The following is a 20378-nucleotide window of genomic DNA, read 5'->3' on the forward strand; positions in this document are numbered from 1 at the left end:
AACTTCCCGCCTATGCACTAGATAGTCAACACGTTTTGTCTTTTACCGTAACAACTATCACCCTGTCGGACTGTGCATATATGTGTCGAAAAATCAATAAAGAAATTGGTTATTCATTTTGCATATTTCCTGGTAGCATCTACACGACTAACATTAAGGACAAACCAGTCAGGAAAAGTGTAATATCATGTGCAAGAGTGTTGAAATGAGATGCAAACCAAAAGCTTACCACTGTTACTTGGATGCATGAATGAGAACAACTAGATGATAAAAGATCTATTCACACAGCTCGGAATGAAGCTCTGGCTGCTGGCTAGTGACCGTTGTAGCAATAGTAAAAAGTGGCAGGAATAAGCAATCAACAACATCAACGGTTGAAGCAGTTTAACAGAGAACGGAGCAAAGCTTGCTAACCGTTTTGCACTCACACACGACACACTCTTCTGTCTGCAACACGCAGCAGGGCAGTGTATTTGCAGACCGTGCTGCGTACGGTGCTTTTGTTCTGACAATGACTTTGCTACATTGCTCTTCCTAGCATTGCAACGTATGCTGCTGCTCACGTAGCATTTCATTAGCCATGCCCTCCATTGTGTCCATCTATAAGCTTTGATTTCCCAGGGGTGGGATGGAGGGGTGGAATTTCTTATCGCCACTCCCCATTCCAGACTCTGCTGCCTTGTTGTTTGCTTGTGGATATTGTCAAGATCAGAACATACATGCTGAAGACCAACTATGTACATTCACATCATAAGAAATCCCTTCCTCTTGGGCTTATGCTCTGGGTGAGGCTAATGCCCTTGTGTTTCTGAAATGACGCTATCAACTCACACATTCTACTTATCCTACAGGTCATTTACCCAAGGAATATAAATTTAAATGAAATGTGTGCATTCCGTCTCCATTAATGTTACTCCTCTCTCCCGTGTCCCATCAGGCCAGCCAACTTGTTGTTGGACAGGAGCAGTTCGGAGGTTCCCGCTATGGGTACGCTGGGTGACTGGATGGATGGAATGAGGACCTTGCCCTGCAAAGAGGCCTTCTCTGGGGTCAGCTACAGCTCCTGTGACACCCTGGCCAAGACCTCCACCGAGTAAGACAACCACACACACTATGCAAGTTTGCCCATTCATGTCAGCAGTGTCTACAGGGCCCCAGTAAACACAGCAAGGCCCAGAAATTTGAAGAGATTCTTGGTAAAGAAAACACACACACACACACACTCTTGTTGTCAGTAAGTAAAGAAAGCTATAGAGCCCTTTTACTAAAGGGTGAGAGTCATGGTAATTCATAATGACAGGCCTTTAGCCATGCTCTTAGTGTTGCAAGTATGACCACAGAAGGAGAAGGTGAGAGCATTAAAGGAATGAGAGATGAGTAGAGGAATTGAAAAAAAAAAAAAAAAAAGAGAGGATTGGAGTTGTTCCATAAGAGAGTGAGGATAAGAGAGAACATTTTGAGGGAGGGAATGAGATGGAAGATTTGACAAGATAAAAATGGAGGGAGAGACGCCTTTGAAACAGCAAGCAAATGAGCACCTGTCAAATAGGTATGCATAGCACTCTCGATACTGTGAAGCATTAAACCGTGGAAAAAAGAGACAGAAAACTATTTGGAAGCCAAATGTAGAGATATCTTAGATGGGGAGCAAACACTGCCGTTAAGTACTATCCTCTGTGTCACACTGACTTATGACAACGCCTGATATATGGTCATGTCTTCTAAAATATATGTTCATATAGCAAACAACTTATTTGCAACAACAAATGATTGTGCTGAATGTGATGCAACCCAGATTTTTTTTAACATAACAAGGACAGGTGTTACAGACACTTTCATGGTTATGTTGCGGACACTTTGGTTCCCTTAACATCACCATGGGAATGTTGTTTGGTTGGACACTGACATTAAGCACAAGATGACCACACGTCCTGGATGTTAAAATGTAATCCAATATTAGTTGAGGACCTTTAGGTGGGAAATGAGTGTAGAGGGTATTTGTCACAGCACAGGGTTCAGCACATAAACGTCCCTGGATGAAGGAGACAGAGATTATAGGTGTGACTTTACTCACAGGATCCTCAGGCTGACAAAGGGTTCTGAGATAGTGCATCAGGTTGTGCCAAGAGCGCTGTGCTGGCAGACTGAAAGCAGTTATGAATCCCGGACTGGGAGATGTTACTGATCAACACGCAACCTTTAAACTTCAGAGTGGGAAAATGAAGGACAGCTGTCTAGTTTTATATAAGTCAGAGTGCAGACATGATTTGTCACTTTTACTCTGTGTTCCTCTCTTTCTCCCTCGCTCTGTTGGCCTGCTGCTGGTTTAATTGATGTGGAATGTGACCGGGTAAATAATTGGACATGTCTAATCAGTGTGATCACAGCAGCCATTCACTGTGGTGATGGCAGCAGCAGCAGCAGGGGGGCAGTTATGGAGCGCCGGTCAGCGAGCTATAACTCCTGTAAATAACTTACCAAACCAGATAGTCATTAACTGTGTTGGGCTTGAAAGAAGCGGTGCGTAATGTGTGCCCTTTTAAACAATGCTGAGCTGTGGCGTGGATGTCACTAGTTGGCCAGTAGGGGCCCTTTAAAGTACTATGAAGAGAATAAGAGTTTAACACGTCCCACATTAGCAAATTGAACTGCAAGGACTTGGAAATTAAGAATATTAGAGATGTATTTCCTACAAATATTATGTGGCAACTCTTAAGACAGTATCATATTGTATCCGTCCGTTGGAGCACCATTCTGTTTCTCTGTCTCTTTTCTCAAGGGTACCACTCAAAAGATATTTTTTCTCCCGGCAATGTATTCAATGAACATGTTTAATCAATGACAAGTTATCTTCAGTCAACACATTACAAAACAATAATAGCTTGCACTGCAAATGGGTGGAAATCCACATTGGGTATAGACAATAGAAATCTCAAGTAAACCTCACTGTAGTAACCTCCCATTTAAGAAACCATATTGGTCTATGATGCTTTTCTGTATCTAGATGCTAAATTGGATCAGGGCAGTATTAATCCAGTGAAGGCTGAGCCTAAGGTACTCAAAGCTAGCTCAGCTACAAGCCTTGGCTGAGACTATGCATTGCTCAATATAGATTCCTCTATTGATCTGTACAGTCTTAATCTAGTCCTTGATATTCAGCACAAGGCTTGGCAGTTATGTGACCTCAGAGGAACGGTAATCATACTTGGCTGCAGTGTGCTGACTCATCTGCTGGAGAAATTGAAGTCGTTTTTCAAGATAGGATGAAATGTATGGACTAGGAACTACCGCATCATTTGGACTATTTTCTTCATCTAGACACAGTGCATGCAAAGTTCATTTGAGGAATTTGATTGAGAAAGTTATGATCTTGACCTCAACTGCTAGACAAAGGAAAGTAATCTGAAGTGACAAGACACTGAGAGATACACATGGCCTATGCACAGGCTCATCTACCCAAACCTTACCCAGCAGCATCCACTTCCTTTCTGCAACTCAAAACTTGACACAACAAATGAGACAAGGACCTGGGCCAATGTGCCTTTATAAAGTGATACAGTGGTTAAAGATGGCTCGCTTCTCTTCAAGAAAAACACTAGAATTCACTTTTAACAACACTGAAGAAGACGAAAAAACCCTGCAGACGTTATACTCTGGGATGTGAGGAATTGCTGGGACACGTTGAAAAAATCGTTCTCCTTTCATGACGCGTGTGACTTTCTTTAAGCTTCTGTATGATTTATAATTGTAAATCGTGTTTCATGTTGCAGTTGTTCATCACTGCCTGTTCTTGAGATGATCCATGTGGCTTTCATAGAAAAAAGTCTCATCTGATCAAGATGAGGAACAGGTTCATCTACTCTCACTGCTGCTCTTATTATGAGGAAAGCATGTTGGATCAAAAATGCTAAATTTAGCTTTCGCAATGCAAAGAGAAGATGACATCACAGCTGCTTTGACTCTCAAAAGAGCAATACCAAGGCACAACAGAGATACATTATAGTTTTAAAATGTTTAAATAACAACTTTACTGCACATATGCTGCAACACTGTTGTGTTCATGTCATGTGTCCTATTATGTTTGCTTTTGAAATGCCATTGCACTCTTAGACAGCTTAAGAATGGAATGTCCCCTTTAGTCTTCTGGTCCCACAGCATAGTTTAAAAAAGGATTTCATCATGTGAACGGTTGTTTTCCAAAAGCAAAGAGTCATAATAATATAGTGTTTAATCAAAATATGGCTATATTATTACTGTTGCTTAGCAAACAACCACCATTATAGTCAATTCCAATTGTATGTGCAGAGTTTTGATTTGGGCTTTTAAGTTATTTGTAGTTTTAAACTGTAATTCATTCTTTTTATGAAGTGACTGTCCACTAGTGGCCAATACATATAGTATTTTCTCTATATTTTATATTTTAAGTCATTACATTTTTGTGACCATGTTTATAACCAGTAACTGGCCATACTAATAGTGTTTTCTTTCTCTTTCTTTACTGTAACATGTAATGTACTGTAAGGTGTTTGATTTATATATTGTATAGGTAAAGCTTCATGAGTTAGCCTGATGTATTGCAACTAAAATGTGCTCTAGACTAGAGTGCACATATTGATGACATCCAGTTCAATGTGTTAATGCTGCTCGGCCTGGCTATGTCTCAGTAGAGTGGTTCTGACGGAGGTCCACGTCACACCGGCCACTTGCCCAGAATGGGAGCCGTCCATGGGAATCACCACTCTCTAACGCCCAGCTCCTCTCAGCCTCCTCTGGCTCTGGATGGTGGGTGGAGGACAAAGACCGTGGCCCCGTCCGGGAGCAGTAGCCTACCTCCAGAATCACTGATGGGCTTTCACTTGTCTGGATTTTAAAGGGATAGCTATTTGATATTCAGTGATAACTCAATAGCCAAGAGACACTTGGAATTCTCAAAACTTCACTAAAGGCTCCTTAGAAATCGATAAGACATTTTTAGTGTATGGATGGAAACCAAGCTATTTTCTATTCATGGCATATTGGTACAGCATAAGGTAACAATTCATTTGGTTTTATTTATTTTAAACTTGATTAAAATACACAATAAATGGTACAGTTTACATCTAAAGCAATACTGAATTTCAGTGAACTATCCCTTTACTTTGTAGCACAGAGTGAAACAATATTGTGATTTTTGTCACTTTCGATTTCTTGCTGGTCAGGATGTTTCTAAATGTCTGCTATTTTGGCTGCTCTGAACAACTAAATGCTATGCTTGCTTCTGAATAAAACAAACATAATTGTGCACATCTTTTAATGAGACTAAAAACTCCTAATGGCCGAAAGTGTTTGTTGTTATAATGTCACCACTCTGACTGTAACTTCTCTGCTTCTACTAATACATTACCATTTGTATCACTCCTAGGTAAAAGAGATGAGTCTCAACAAGCGTTGTGATTCCTTCTTTACTGCAATATCAACAATACTATGTATAATGCTCTGTATTTTAAGATTGTTGTTGTTGGCTTGATGCTTTAATTGAGCTGACTAACTACTGTTTGTATTTGATGTGTATGATCCATAACGTGAAACGGACACTGTAGCTCTGATATATTTTAAATGGCTTTCTTGTACAAATGGTCATTTATTACACTTGAATGCATGTAACTAATCTTTTTAGAGTGTCTAAGAGTTTAACAAGTTAACAGATGTATCTTAATTAGAGTGTAACATCCTCCACATGTACCAGTGTTGCTCCTCTCCACATACTTATGCCTACCCTGTCAAAGAAATATGGTTCAATGCAATGCAGGAAAAGAGATCTTTTCTCCCTCCCATGCCATTTCCTCCACTGACAGGGTCAAACTAGCAGCTGTCAGTGTAGCCTCATAGGTCCAGCTCCCTGTTTGTTAGTAATGGAAAGTGGAGGCAGCACCCCCTCCACTTCTAGACCCCTTCAGGGATGTGTCAGCCCAGCGGCCATCTGGGAAATGTAGTCCTCTGTGAATGACAGATGCACAGGGAAAGTGAGAGGAGCAGCGCTGGGAGCATGTCATTAAATATCACATGGGTGTCACATCCACTGTCACTAATGCACACTTTTCTATCTTTTTCCTTCCATCTTTTCCTCCGTCACATCTCCCTCCCTGCTTGTGTCTTGGTTTTCGACCTCCCCCCCTTCTCCCCCCCCCCCGCCCCCCCCCACACTCCCTCTCCTTCCCAAAACAGGGATCTGAAAAAAGTTGGAGTGACTATCGTTGGACCGCAGAAAAAAATCGTGAGCAGCCTCAAAGCCCTAGATTCCCACACCAAGAATGGCCCAGTACCTGTTTAAGAAATGAACCTAACGAGTAAAAACACCAGAGACCTGTCTGTCGGTGTGGTTGCTAATCACAGTCCAACAGAGTGGCTTCATATGAAAACTGGAAACGGATGGAAATGAAGGATGAATATGACATGATTCAAATGAGGGCTGTTGTTTCGTTGAAAGACGATATCAAGTCTTGCCAGATAAATGGGAAAGAGTTCAGTGCAGACCTGCCAGCTAGTTAACTGGCTAACTCTTCGGCCATCCGTCCCTCCATGCCCGAGTTGAGATGCCTTACAGACAATTAGGAGGGTAGGAAGAGCTAATGAAAGCCAAGGAGGTCAGGGAGACCTGCCGTGGGATACAAACTGGGATAAAGCCGGAGCTCTCCAGTATTGGCTAGGCTGGACAGCATAGCCTTCCCTTTAAAGCTGAAAAGGGGACGGGCATGCTCACAGTCTCCTCCCACCACGCCGACTAAGCAGCCTGCGGAACGAGGCGGTGAAACGTCTGAGATGCCTCATATAGCATGGTAGACAGCAGCAGCTCATCTGGATTTGGACCCTTCCTGGACTAATGAGGGTTGAGGTGTGAGATTCTGTTGTAACTACCTACAATTATTGTCTCTATCCATGAGAGAACTGAGCTGGAATGGACACACCTAGATGTTAACCGAGCCATTTTACTCTGTAGCTCTAACCTATAGCATTCGCATTCAGTAGACATTACACATAAAAGCAATAATTATGATAATCAGTTAAGTTGTCTCATTGTTTGGAAGCTATGAGTCCATCACATGTATTGGACGCTGTGCTTGGAAGGTACAGGGGCCATAACACACTTCACACCCAGTATTTCCTTTACGGTGACATGTTCTATGTGCTTACGAACAGATATTGTACAGTTATCGTGCCGTTCCCTCAACCCAATGCGCTTTGTGTGAAATCTCAGGATGTGTACGTTATTCGTTCTACTTTCCCAAATAAGGGGAAACAGACGGAGGGAGTAGAGCAGAGACAGGAATGAATAGTGCAGGTTAAAAAAAGACAGAAAAGGGAATAATTGTAAGAGAGAAGGAAAAGGACAAATAAAATGAAGTGGTGTCATTCAGACCTCTGCCTCCGACATTCTTGTTGCGATGCGGAAGTGTTTGAAACTGGAAGTGAGTGAGTTTGTACCTGAATTTCTTCTTCGGGTAAGACAGCATTATCCACCCCACACAACATCAGGTATACTTTTCTTTCTTAGGATTGGAGCGGGATTCGTTCTCTGCATACGATCAGTCTAGAAGGTTGAGATCAACACCGCTGGTCTGGAGTGTTGTAGTCTTGCGTTAGTCTGAGGTTCATAACTTATTAACAAAAGCTATGTGGGATCTGACCGTCGCTGTAAAAAGAACATTGTTCTATTGGGAAACTAGTCCATGAAATCCTGATGTGTTTAATGCAAAAAAAAGAGTGCCTCCTCTTGTTGTGTTGGATCGTGAAAGGATCTCCAAGCAAAAAGCTCCAATTTCGATTCATTTTCAACAAAGTCTTGGTCAATTGTCTTTGTGAATTATTGTTTTCTCATGTTTTTTTTCTCATCACTGCCCTAAACTAACAAGGTGTGAAAATGCACTGAAAGAAATGGAACACTTTCTATAAGTGACTTCTTTCTGAGATACAATATATGTCCAGGATGGGATTTCCTAAAGGCACCGTAGAATTGAGATGATCTTGGTACTCCAACCTTAACATTTATTGTCTCCTGCTTGGATTTCACATAGTAAATTCCTCAGTGCAACACATAACCAGTATTTCTAAACTGGCACGTTGGTACTTTGTGATGTTGGATGGTTGGACCACAAAGGGTTCTCTTGATAGCAGTTAATATAACATATGTGTGCACTTAGAATGGAAATGTTTAAGGGTGCTCCAATCATGCAATATGCATTTGTCAAAGTTTGATCAGAGGTCTCTATGTAGGCCGATCATCAGAAGACGCAAAAATAGCTTTGCAGTTGTGTTTCCAAAGCCCTTTTACACAGCCTGTGCAAGGAGGGACTGTTGCTCCAATATGTTGTTGCTGTTCTGTATACAAAGTACAGACTCTAACGCTGTTGTGTAACACGTCGAGCAGCAAGCTACTTAAAATCACAACTGGGGCAGCGTTATGCCGGCTTTGTTTGGTTCAGTAAAAAAGAAAAGAAAAGAAGCAAAGCCGGTACAACGTGGGCTCTTTTTACCACAGAATTGCAGGATCTCTGTTTAAAAAAGGGACAGTGGAACATGTTACACACGTTGCTTGACAATAAATAAACAGTTTCCCATTCACGAAGGTTTCTCATCTCCTTATTGTGATACTTAATATACAATGTTGTTGTAATAATCCAGATTGGAGCACCCTTAGAAATGTTACGGCCTTAATATAGATGAACCTGATCTCATGGAAAGGGGTGATTTGGGTGCTTTTAGGAAACCCATCCTTGTTGAGTGCGTCAGTCGGTCCTCTGCTACTTGGTCCACCTGTGGATGCTGCTGTTGCTGCTATGTGTTCTAATTAGCTTGTACATAATGTAAACCATCGTAATGATAGCAGCTAGCGCTACAGATCCCACGATATGTACATGGCCATCCCTCTTTGTACAAATGTTTGTATGTATAAAAGAATAAATAAAAATTGTGCAACATTTTTAATTAAAAAAAGAAACAAAAATCATCTGTATTATATTTTATCTTATTTTGGATTATATTTGTCTGCTTTGTTTTTTTTCTACAATAAAAAGCAATTATGATTACATTATTATTTATTTGTAACCATTATACAGCGCAATGTTGATACATTTTTTTGTAGCATACAGTAAATTATGTGTCACTGCTATCTGTGTTTTGGTTTTTTGACTTACTTTATAAACCTGGGACATCTGAGAGAGCAATACTGTTATGCACCCAATATCCAGATCCCTCATTCTCTGTCTAAAGACTGACCCGTGTGAGAGTTTACGTGTGCAAATGTAGATTGCCTTGTCTACTAATGTAAAATGATTTGTAGTGGAAACATTTATATTTTTATAATAAATATTCGCAAAATATTTTCCAAAAAAATGGATGATGATAGACCTGCTCCTGTGTTTTTATTCTAACACATGATTATATCACACAACAACAAATAATGTTGACTTTTATTTTAACTGCAAGGGTATTTCCATCTGTTTTACAGATCAAAAGTGAAAGGGAAACATTCATAACTCAGATGACATCTTTTTTATTTTACATTCCACAGATCAGTCTTCTGGCACATTTTGCTTTCCTAAGAATAAAAGCCAGCAATCATCTGACTGACATATATAGTGTACAGGACATGTGTTTTAAATCTCTGAGTTCACAGGGCAATCAACATGAACATGAAAGAAGGAGTCCGTAAAGTCATTCATATAAGAAAGGTCTTCACTAGCCATGCCTACAATCTAAAATACAACTTAAAAGTAAAAATTATAACATTTAAAATGATCAAAATTCAGATATTTAAATGTAGCAATAAGTCACAATATACATCAAAGTGCCACGTATAATATGAGAGTAAGGTAAAAAGGGACCTTAATAAAAACTAAAATATATAATATGATTTATTATGGCAGAAATGACACAATTAAAGAAAAGAAACCATTTGAATACATATATTATGAAGAAATATTTATTATATCTATCTAAGCTTTTTAGCTTCAAGGTCAACTTCTAGACATCGCAAACACTGTACCTTCCTTTTCAAGAAGTCTCTCTGATTGTTGCATTTTAGCCGGATTGGTGTTATAAACTTGATGTCATTTAAAGTTTCCTGAGAGAATCCTGCCTTCATTAATAAAACCACAATAATATGACAATTATTTTTCTTATTTTCCATTTTGACAAATTTAGACACAATAGAAAGTAAAACTGTAATTTTACATTTGCAAACACAATTCAATTTATAAATGTTGATCAAAAATGTAATGCTCTCAAAAATGGAAAACTAAATGATTATACTGTATATATTTTTTCACTTTAGTATTGCAGGCCAGGATTTCGACAGGTCTTTATTTTTCTTTCTAGTTCCCTACACTTACTATTTGGTTGCTATGCATGCCCATTGTATAAATGGTAAATGGACCTGTATAGCGCTGTTCTAGTCTTCCGACCACTCAAAGCACTTTGACACTACATGACATCATTCACTCATTCACACCCTGATGGGAGGAGCTACAGTTCAACCTGGCCATCAGGAATAGCTAACATTCACACACACATTCACACACTGTAGACACAGCTACGGGAGCAATTTGGGGTGAAGTGTTTTGCCCAAGGACACATCGACATGGGCTAGCGGAGCTGGGGATCGAACCGCCGATCCTCTTATTGGAGGACAACCCTGCACACCACAGCCACAGTCACTTCTAGAATTATATTGAATATCTGGGGTTTTGGAGAATTGTCTGTCTGCTTATAGGATTGTCACAAGCAGGTTGTCACAAGAGACATTCTCCACAATATTTGACTCTATACCTGCACAAACCTTCCTCCATCTGTTCCACCTCAGCCTATGTTTTAATCCATTCCTCCCTGCCACCGCCTCCTTGTTCTCCTGGCCACATCCAATAAAGCATTGTGTTTCTGATCCTCCATGGTGAAAGTCAATTTGTTTTCCCAATTTGAACGTGGATCTGCGTTGTCTCTTCTTCTTCTTTTTTATCTGCTGACTGGGAGGAGGTGAGATGTGTCAGACAGGCAAAGGAGTGATGGTTGCTCTGCTCGGTGTTGACAGGCTGACACTCTCCAGATGTTCTCAGGCAGATGTGCACAGAGAGAAAACAGGACACTGCCCTCTCCAATTCAAGAAACAATGAACACAGTATGCTTGACAATGCCACCAATTCGGTCTTGTTTTTGTCTAAAAGACCTCTCTGGTGCTGAAATCAGTGGGGTGATGGGAAAGACAGAGGAAGTGGGGGGGCGGGGGGGGTAGAGAGGTTGAAAAGTTATGGGGAGAGGAAACCATAGAGAGGAGGATAGAAGGCAGGTGTGCTGGAGTGTGTTGCCTTTGGCAGTTCTGTCCAAGTAGATAAGAACCTTTTGGAAGAATAGCATATGATAATGCAATAATTCAGGAGAACATTAACCGGCACCATTCATCATCTTGCTTGCAATGTGTTCCCCAATAGCTGCATCACATACGGAAAGCATGGTTCCACATGGAGAGTAATGATAACGAGAAAACAAAGTCATGATGTGTAAAATGCATTTCCCATTTTGAACAAGGGGGTAATATGCAATCATCAAAAATACAGCTCTCCTTTTTCCAGATTTTTAACGTCCACCACTGTTGGAATATGGGCTTGGATGCCTCAGAACCTTCACAAACTGTTTTGCTGCAGTGTGTTTTAACTTGAATTATTTTTTAGTAAATGACATAACTTCTTCATGGGCAAACCACCTCCTTAAGCCGACGCACACATTCACATCAAAGCAAAAAGACACAAGGTATTCACTTAATGTGGTAATATGCTTACGTTTTTATTTTTTTATTATTTGAATCACGTTGAACTTGTACCCCCTTGGTGATTGTGTTTCCGTAATTTTAATTTTAATTTTGATCTTTGCATTTACACATTCTCATTTTTTTCAAAAGCAGGAAATATAGTCGACAATACCATCCAACAAAGAACTGTAAACATTTCTCACTTACTTTTTATTTTTCTGCTGTCAGTTTTTTTTCTAAAGCATTTTTAGTTAGAAAGAGTAAGTCAGTAGACCAGACCCCACCCTTCCCATTCCGTGTGCATCCCTCCATCTCCTCTCTCTCTTCCCACTTGTTTCCTGGTGAACTGGCCTCCAGCTGTGTGCAGCTGCTTTGCAGGGCCTGACGCCATGCGACAGATTCATACTGCTCCGCTCAGCTACCCCTGCATCCTACTGTGGAAATGTCATCCTTGAAAGCTCACTTCCTGAGTTCAAAGTGGACTGATAAAGAGCCGGGACTTCATCCGTTAATTATCTTTGTTACAAAACCATGTTTATCTGTGTGCAGCAGTAGAGTGTGGAAGAATTAAGGCCCCCCAGCATCGTGCAGACTGTGCAAGAACACACACGAAGCGACGCAGTGCTGACACAAAGAGGCTCTTATATGTACACATGTACACTGCAGGGAACACTAAGCTGTCACAATACTGTCTCCTCCACACACATGTACACGTGCACACATACAAAGATAGATGGATGCTGGTTGCTGGCTTTGTAATGCCTGTGCTCTCTATGGAACCTAAGCACACACTGACTCTTCAATCATTTTATCACCAAAGTAACATGCAGTGTTATCGTCACAGCGCACACACACAGGTCCCATGACTGCAGCACTCAGGCCGCTACTGTCACTTTAATAAATGGTGCCATCACAAAGGGAAGCTATCATCACAGCATCCTCACCAGTGGTGGTACGACGGAGAGGCAACTACTTCACATTTGTTTTGTTTTTTTAAATGGAAAAAACAGCTAGTCCTGTGTTTTGATCAAGCTAGACCAAAGGTAAAGTCACTATCACAAAGGAGTTACAAGTGCAAGAAAGAAAACAATGTTAGTGCAAGTTCATAAGAAGTTTAAAATCACCCTCAGGAGGGCAACATCTTGCTGTTTTCCGTTTTTTAGAATAAGCTATTTCAACTGTTGGATTGGCTTTTCCCGCATCTCTATCCATGTGGAAAACAGACGTCTCAGATGCACGAGGTGTTGTAAGGCTAAACAAGCTTTTTATTCAGTATTAACCTACATTCTTGGTTCCAGCTATTGTCTTGAATGGAGTGAATTAAAAATAAGAGGTCCATGAGCTCCAAAGAAAGCTTATTAAGTACTTGACCTTGTCACCTCTTCAACCCATACTACACACTGAGACATTTAGGTCCCTGAAATAGCAGGTTAAAAAGCTTCTGGCTATACCCAGGCCTTGTTCATTGAATTTTTACATTATTTTAGAAAGTCTAAAAACAACAAGCGGTAAAGAGCAATACACAGGCAACCAAGTAGTCAGACACGGTTATGGTTGAAAAAGCAATAATTTATTACACATAGAAATTGAAATACAATGCGCAAAAAAAAAAAAAACAATACTCAGGAAACATTACCGTGTCTAAAAATATTTTTAAAATGTCCTTAGACCATATGAAAATTAAAAGGTTTTAGTTTTAATAGGTAAAAGATTTATTAAAGTAAACTTAATTTTATGCTGGCTGAGATAGATGTCCTCCGGCTGTCTTCTTTGGGCTTCACTTGCTGGATCACACTTCAGCCACTTGTCATTGGAGGGCTGCTCCTCCACAGCTCCTGCTCTACGTGTATTGCTGTTTGTCTTTCCCCAACACATCTTCACAAAATAACCTTAAAACGTGTCGTCACATTATACGTTACCACAAATGAACCTACTCTGGTGCACGGCCCAGAACCCGGTGTGAGGATCAGAGTGACTGTAATGATACCTGAAGCTTGCTATTACCACTCTCTCTGTTAATGTTAATGGTTGAAGCGAGGCTATAGGGCTGCTGGTCCTGCCTGCTGTTGACAACGCTGTCCATACCGGGGAGAATTGATTTTCCATGAAAGCTGAGTGATGTGAGGGGACTGCTGGCCCTCTGATGTCAGCACTCTGTCATCTCTCCATGTCTTTCTCTCTCTCTCTCTCTCTCTCTCTCTCTCCATCATCTTTGTTGCTCTCTATTCTCCTTTCTCTTGAGTCTTTTTTTCCCTCCCCGTTCCTTTTCATCATGGGTTTCTTCTCAGTTCAGTATATTTTCCTCGCTATTCACCTCTGTGCCCTCTGTCTTCACTTTTCAGCTCCTCCTCTACTTCTCTTTCATCTCCTTGCCTCTCTGCTCTGCTCTTCAAGTCAATTCTGCTCTATTGGCATCACGTAGTAGTGTATGTAGTATTCATTAAGATCAATTTCTAGACATTAACAGCTAATTAGTGTCAATTAAACAGAAGTAAATGGGCAGCTCTCTCCCTCCCTCCTTCCCTCTCTCTCTCCTTCTAAAGTAACAGTCAGGATGATTACGTGTTGATCACGATGCTAAATAGGAGCCTGATTTACACTGTTGTCACACTTTTTGCATCATTCCCTTGAATATATTTCACACAACTGAGTGTGATGGAGTCTTTCTTTTGGAGTAAAATTACCATTTGTTTACTTCACATCCAGCTCTTAAAATTTTTTTGCAAAAAAACAAAAGAAAAAAAGGATGTGGATTTCACGGCAAGTTTCCTTTTATAAATGCGTGTAAACAGGAACAATACGTGTCTGTGTGTTCATAGTGCATTTGTTGTTGGCCTGAAATGTCAGAAACATTTCTCGTTATGCAGATGATCATGATAGATATTTAGTTTGATTTATTTTGGGAATGTAATTTGATTCACATGTCTGAAATTTCATCTTACCTTTCCTCCAAAAGTTGTTTGTAATTTTTGTGTGAATGCTGTTAAGAGAACTTTTATACAATCTCAAAAGTTACTCTGTGCCACTCTCTCTCTCTCTCTCTCTCTCTCTCTCTCTCTGTCTCTCTCTCTCTTTGTATTCTCTTCATTGCACCATCTTTCCATCCACATATTAAAGCCATATATCAACAGGATCAAACCCAGTGTGTGAGAGCCAGCGACAGGCTGATTTACTGGTGGCTTTCCTCTGTGTCTGTGAGTTTTATGATTGGGGTCGAGGGCCAGGGACACAGGGATACATTTCTGACAAGGTCTGTCTTTGACTACTGGTGTTTCTAGCACTTTTCATGCCTTCGCGCTCAGCTTGACCTCCGTGAATTGCAAGGCCACATGTTAATGCCACTTTTGACTTAAACAGCTGAGTTCCAGAAGATGTCGTAGCCAGTGCTCACCAGCTGCTGCGTCGGTTAAGAAACGGCCAAACGTATTCTCAGCTGTTGATAAAAGGGGCTGGATTCACTGAAATGCTGTTCATTTGACAAAGTGTTGTTTCAATGGGTGATATATAGAATAACTCAAATTAATTATTATCGTTAAAAAAAAAGCACTTTAAAACCATCACATACAAATAGTTTTAAAGAAATCTGAAATGTAAGCAACAAAGAGGAGAAATGCACAACATAAAAAAGCTGATTCTTCCATGCTGCATTCATTTTCCTGCGGTGACCTCATTACCCCACGGCATTACTCACATTGCAATTTAATGTTAATTCATTGCCACAAAATGCGATCACATCCTGAATTTGTCAGTTTTCCAGCTAAAGACTTAAAGACAAAATGATGGGAAGCGACCAATTAGTATGTACAATATTAATTCTCTGGATGTTCCCAATGTAGTTGCCGTGTGGAGAGCTCTTCCCAGAACAATCATAAGCTAATCCATACCCAGTCCATAAGGACCAGGGCCAGGAACCATGACCTAACCAGGGAACAAAACACTGTGCTCGGACACATAAACACAGAGCACTGGGCAACTGGGACATAACACAGGAAACAACAAATGGCACAAGCAGACATACTGCTGAGACCAATAGGAATACATGCACGAATGCTTCCACATAGTGCATAAAGCAAGATTTCTATCTCTCTCACATTCTCTGTCTATTTGTTTTTCTCTCTCCCCCGTATTCCTCTTTCCTCTTGTGAGTCTCTGTGTCAGAGGAGACATGACAAGTTCTTTCCGGCCTTTCCCCAAAGTAAGCCAGTTCAGATTTTTACCACAGTCCATCTGTCAGCCAGCCAGCCACTCAGTCAGTCATACCACAGTCGTCCTCCAGGAATGCAGAAGAAGAGTCCAGCTCTGGGTTAGTCTTCATCATCGCATCATTATATTTGCAATTTGATCGCACTGAGGAAGATAAATGTGGAAAAATGCATACTAGTGTAATGGTATATTAGATGTTTTCTGTTGAAAATCCATATAAATGGTACATGTTCTACAAATGTGTAATCTGTTTATACTGTCAAAATGTATAATTTGATGATTTTGAGCACGGATCATATTCCTTTTAAGATTAAAATGATACAGAAGACATGCTACAAAGCTAGTTGATGACTGACTTGTGTAAGGTTATGTCCTAGGGGTGTGCTGTAATGTTTCTCTTTCTTCCTTTCTCTCATATATACACATAAGGAACGCAAAGCTATTTATTCTTGTGTTAATTCTGCCTGACATTTACAATTACCGTCGTGTTTGGTTGCAGTGGGGCCTGCTTTAATAGGGCTGTTGACTGTCAAACTTACTTAAGTCTCCTTAGATCTCAGTCCTCCTTTCATGGGGACATTATTGTTTGTCTGTGTGCATGTGTGTGTGTGTGTGTGTGTGTGTGTGTGTGTGTTCGGGGGAGGGAGGAATGTGTGTCTAAATGTGTGCTCACACATGCGCTTTTATTGTACATTTCCAAATTAGTGTGAGCGCTCAAGATGATAAGAGCACCAAAGCTCGGTTGGCATTTGTGGACATTTTATGTGTTATTCTTTTGTGCACTTGCATTCATGTAGAAATACTTTTGTGGGGCCCTCAGTAACCGGACGGAGCTTATTGTTACAAAGAGAAATGATCAAACTATTCCACTTCCAATGATTGTCGTGAGGGAAAACGACCCATCGGCTGGGTTTGTCGTCCTGTGGTTCTGACTTCCTCTCCAGTTACAGCCGTCCAAACAGTGCCGGCCGTAGTGCATTAATGACATGTGAGCAGAGGGGGACAGACAGACAGACAGACTCGTGGTGACTGTCAGACATGTCGCTATTGATCTGGTAAGGCGATACTTTGTACTAATGGAGGCATTATGTTGTTAATACAGCATTATAGCAAGCCATTGGAGGAACAAACCTAACATTTAGAGGCAATAAAAGCCTTTTTGTTGTATTGATTATATGTCTGACTACATGTGTACTTGTGTACATACATGTATGGAGAGTACTGTGCATTAAAGTCATGATGTAAATTGGGATTTCAAAAAACATGTCATAGTATTATTGACTATTGCCGAATGTAGGACTACAAAAAAAAAAAATAATAATTGAACAACACTGTGGTTTGAACAATGTCTTCATAGCGAGACACATCCAACACTGCTCTGAGTCACATGTATACTCTCACTTCAACTATTGAGTCGTCCCACTGGGTTTGTTGGAGAATACAATAGCACTTGAAGATTACAAAATGAAAATTATTTAATCATAACCCTCTATAAATCCCACTTTAACTCAAGACTATTACCGATTTAAGCACACCATACGACGACACTGAAAATATATCAGATGATCACATTAAAACAGATTGATCCCTGAGGTAAAAGCAGCAAAAATTTGTGTGATAACACAAAACTTTAATCACACACATTCTGAGCATTTAATAAATAATAAATTAAGAAAAAAAGTCAAACACAACCCTAACACTTTTAAATTATATTAATATTCTGTGTTTGTTTGCACAATCAAACAAATGTCAGGGTTATGTAATGCACATTTGTTGAAAGCTGGTTTATGTCTGGTTTCCATTGGACCAAAAAGTAACTTTAAGTAATGGTATCTTATTATCTTATTTTACATGTGAAAGACAAATCAAGATATTAAACATAATTTAGATATGAATATATACCCAACTTACGAACTGTGACACATATCTACAAAAAGAATCATAAAGCAATACAAGACAAAATAGAATAAAATTAGATTATAAAAAAACAATGTTTGAATTTACAGAATTAAAACATCACATTACATTTCATTTAGCTGACGCTTTTATCCCACACTGTACACACAGCTACGGGGAGCAATTCAGGGTTAAAAGTGTCTTGCTCATGGACACACCGACTCGGACTGTGAGCAGGGATCGAATCACCGATCTGAATGAAAGACAGATCTGCTAACCACTGACCCACAGTCACCACTACAACACTTACAGAACACACAGGAAACACATATGATGATTTGGATTATTTCAAAGAGTCAGAACCCCAAAGAAATACAGTTTGGCTGCAAAAAAGGGGAGTAGTCGTAAATTTAAGACAAATGTTAGATCTTGACAACATATTCTGTCTTGGAGTGCACCTTGGCAAACTGAAGTAGGCCAAACTGGTAGATGAGACACAGGCAGACACACACACACATACACACACACACACACACACACACACACACACACACACACACACACACACACACAGTAGGCACCTTGCCTACATTCCTTATAACAGAGGTATGGCTATCACAGCCCTTGTAATGATGTGATGGTCTGCTAGCGCCTCAGCCTCTTTGGATGGAAAATGTGAGAAGAGATCCTAGTAAAGGTCCACACTGATCAAATCCACACAAACCCTCCTCCCCCTGTCTCCTTCTGAAAAGCAAGGTGGAGAGATCGAGACGAATACTTTCTTTGTATTAAGCAGCTTCGTTTGGATACTTTTGTCCTCATAAAGCTTGTAAGCTCTACGAGTAGAATACCTAAAGGGATGATCACTTCATCCCACTTGGAAAGTCCTTCCTCCCTCATTTCTGGTCCAGAGAATTTGCACTGTTCTTAGAAGATGACTTCATAGGATGGAAGAATACCGTCAGTGTATGAAGAATGTGTAGGAAGGAGGACAGTTAGAGTAAAGGTCAAGGACATTTGGTTCTCATTAAGCCCGGGCCCTGCACTCTGTAACTGTAAAGGCTGCAGCAGGACGATTAATGGTTTATAAAAGGGAGGTTATTTAATTCAGATTTGTATTATTAACATTCGATGTAAATGAATAGTGACTGACTGGCTTATCAGCTTGCTTTGAAATGATTGAACTATTGGGATTGGAGTGAAATGGTCCAATAGGCTACCTCATTTAAACAGGAAACGTTGTCATCTCTCATGATAAGACTGATAGTAGTAGCAAAAGTAGCATTCCTCTGGTTATCTAAGAAACAAGGCCACAGAGACACTAATATAATGAAAAGCCTTTAAACTGGCTAAAACTAAACCGCAATTATTAACTGAAGTTTTTTAAGCAGCATGAATACATCACATTTTGATAAGTTTGAGCAATATTTCTACATGCAATGTTTGTAAAATGATGGATAACCAATGGAGCTTTCAATTAGCTTACGTTGAAAAACTGCTTTCTTGAAATTAATTAGGCTATATTTTATAAAAGAATAACCATACGTTGACTCCAACTGACACATCACAACACAATTATATCCCAATGTATCTCCTGTTGAAATGTTTGTGCTAAAAAACAGAGACAATTGAAGTATAACTTTAAGTGCAAGAGAAATGTCTAATGACAAATGAGTGCAACCAACTCGGCATGTCTGAAACGGTGTGACTACGGACTGTCTCTGCACCACCTTTTTCAAATCAAAGAGTATCTGAGACTTAATGTCAAGATGCTGTAGCAAGATACACTACACATTCACAAAGTACATTAGAGCGTGTCACTCTTCACACAGTTCAATTGTGATTGTCTAAATAGAAGTTCTTCCAGGAAGTCGGACCTGGGCCTTTATTTACACCGCATATTTCAAGCCGTTTCAGTCATCTCACCTCTGTCGAGCTTGGAAAGCTCATCTGACGGCCTGATTCCCTATCTGGGTGAGATCAGAAGTTAGTCATCAGAGTCGAGACCATCTGTTTACACCAAGTCAAGCCACAGAGCTCTGACTGGGTTACCCAACACCGCCAGACGAGGCAGCTGACTCCCAGTGACAAAAATCCAACCTTGTGAGGAAGCAGCTACGGCTTTTATGAGCATTCAGGTTGGAGCATATCCAAACAATAGCCATGAAGGGGAGCACTGTGGATGTGATAGAGATCATGAGTGGATTTTCAACCATTGTATCCGCATACAATGGTTGAAAATCCACTCATGATTTGGTAAATTTGACACAAACAATCTATTCTTCTTCTTCTTCTTCTTCTTCTTCTTCTTCTTCTTCTTCTTCTTCTTCTTCTTCTTCTTCTATAGCTAATTCTGCTTCTGTATTTGTTCAATTTTGTTGTCACAAAAAAGTACACAGGCTGAAATATGAGGACAATAGATCGGTGAGGGATTGGATTACAGGGAATTGGGCAAAGTTGTATTATAGAAAGAGTTATTGTTTCCTTTGTTGTTGAATCCCAA

General features: G+C 40.1%; 1 protein-coding gene across 3 annotated transcripts in view; it reads left to right on the plus strand.

Annotated features, from left to right (window-relative positions):
- The window catches only part of epha3 (eph receptor A3), a 91174-nt gene extending 82288 nt beyond the window's left edge, over positions 1-8886 (plus strand). For 2 of the 3 annotated variants that reach the window (XM_034562183.1, XM_034562185.1), the window contains exons 16-17: positions 938-1093; positions 6205-8886. In XM_034562183.1, the coding sequence (XP_034418074.1) occupies positions 938-1093; positions 6205-6310 (262 nt within the window). In that variant the 3' untranslated portion in view covers positions 6311-8886. Of the gene's footprint in view, positions 1-937; positions 1094-4664; positions 4783-6204 lie in introns of all 3 variants that reach the window. The other variant, XM_034562184.1, reaches the window with a different exon arrangement.
- Positions 8887-20378: the final 11492 nt, after the last annotated feature.

The sequence above is a fragment of the Cyclopterus lumpus genome, chromosome 21, assembly GCF_009769545.1.
Source record: "Cyclopterus lumpus isolate fCycLum1 chromosome 21, fCycLum1.pri, whole genome shotgun sequence".
NCBI lineage: Eukaryota > Metazoa > Chordata > Actinopteri > Perciformes > Cyclopteridae > Cyclopterus > Cyclopterus lumpus.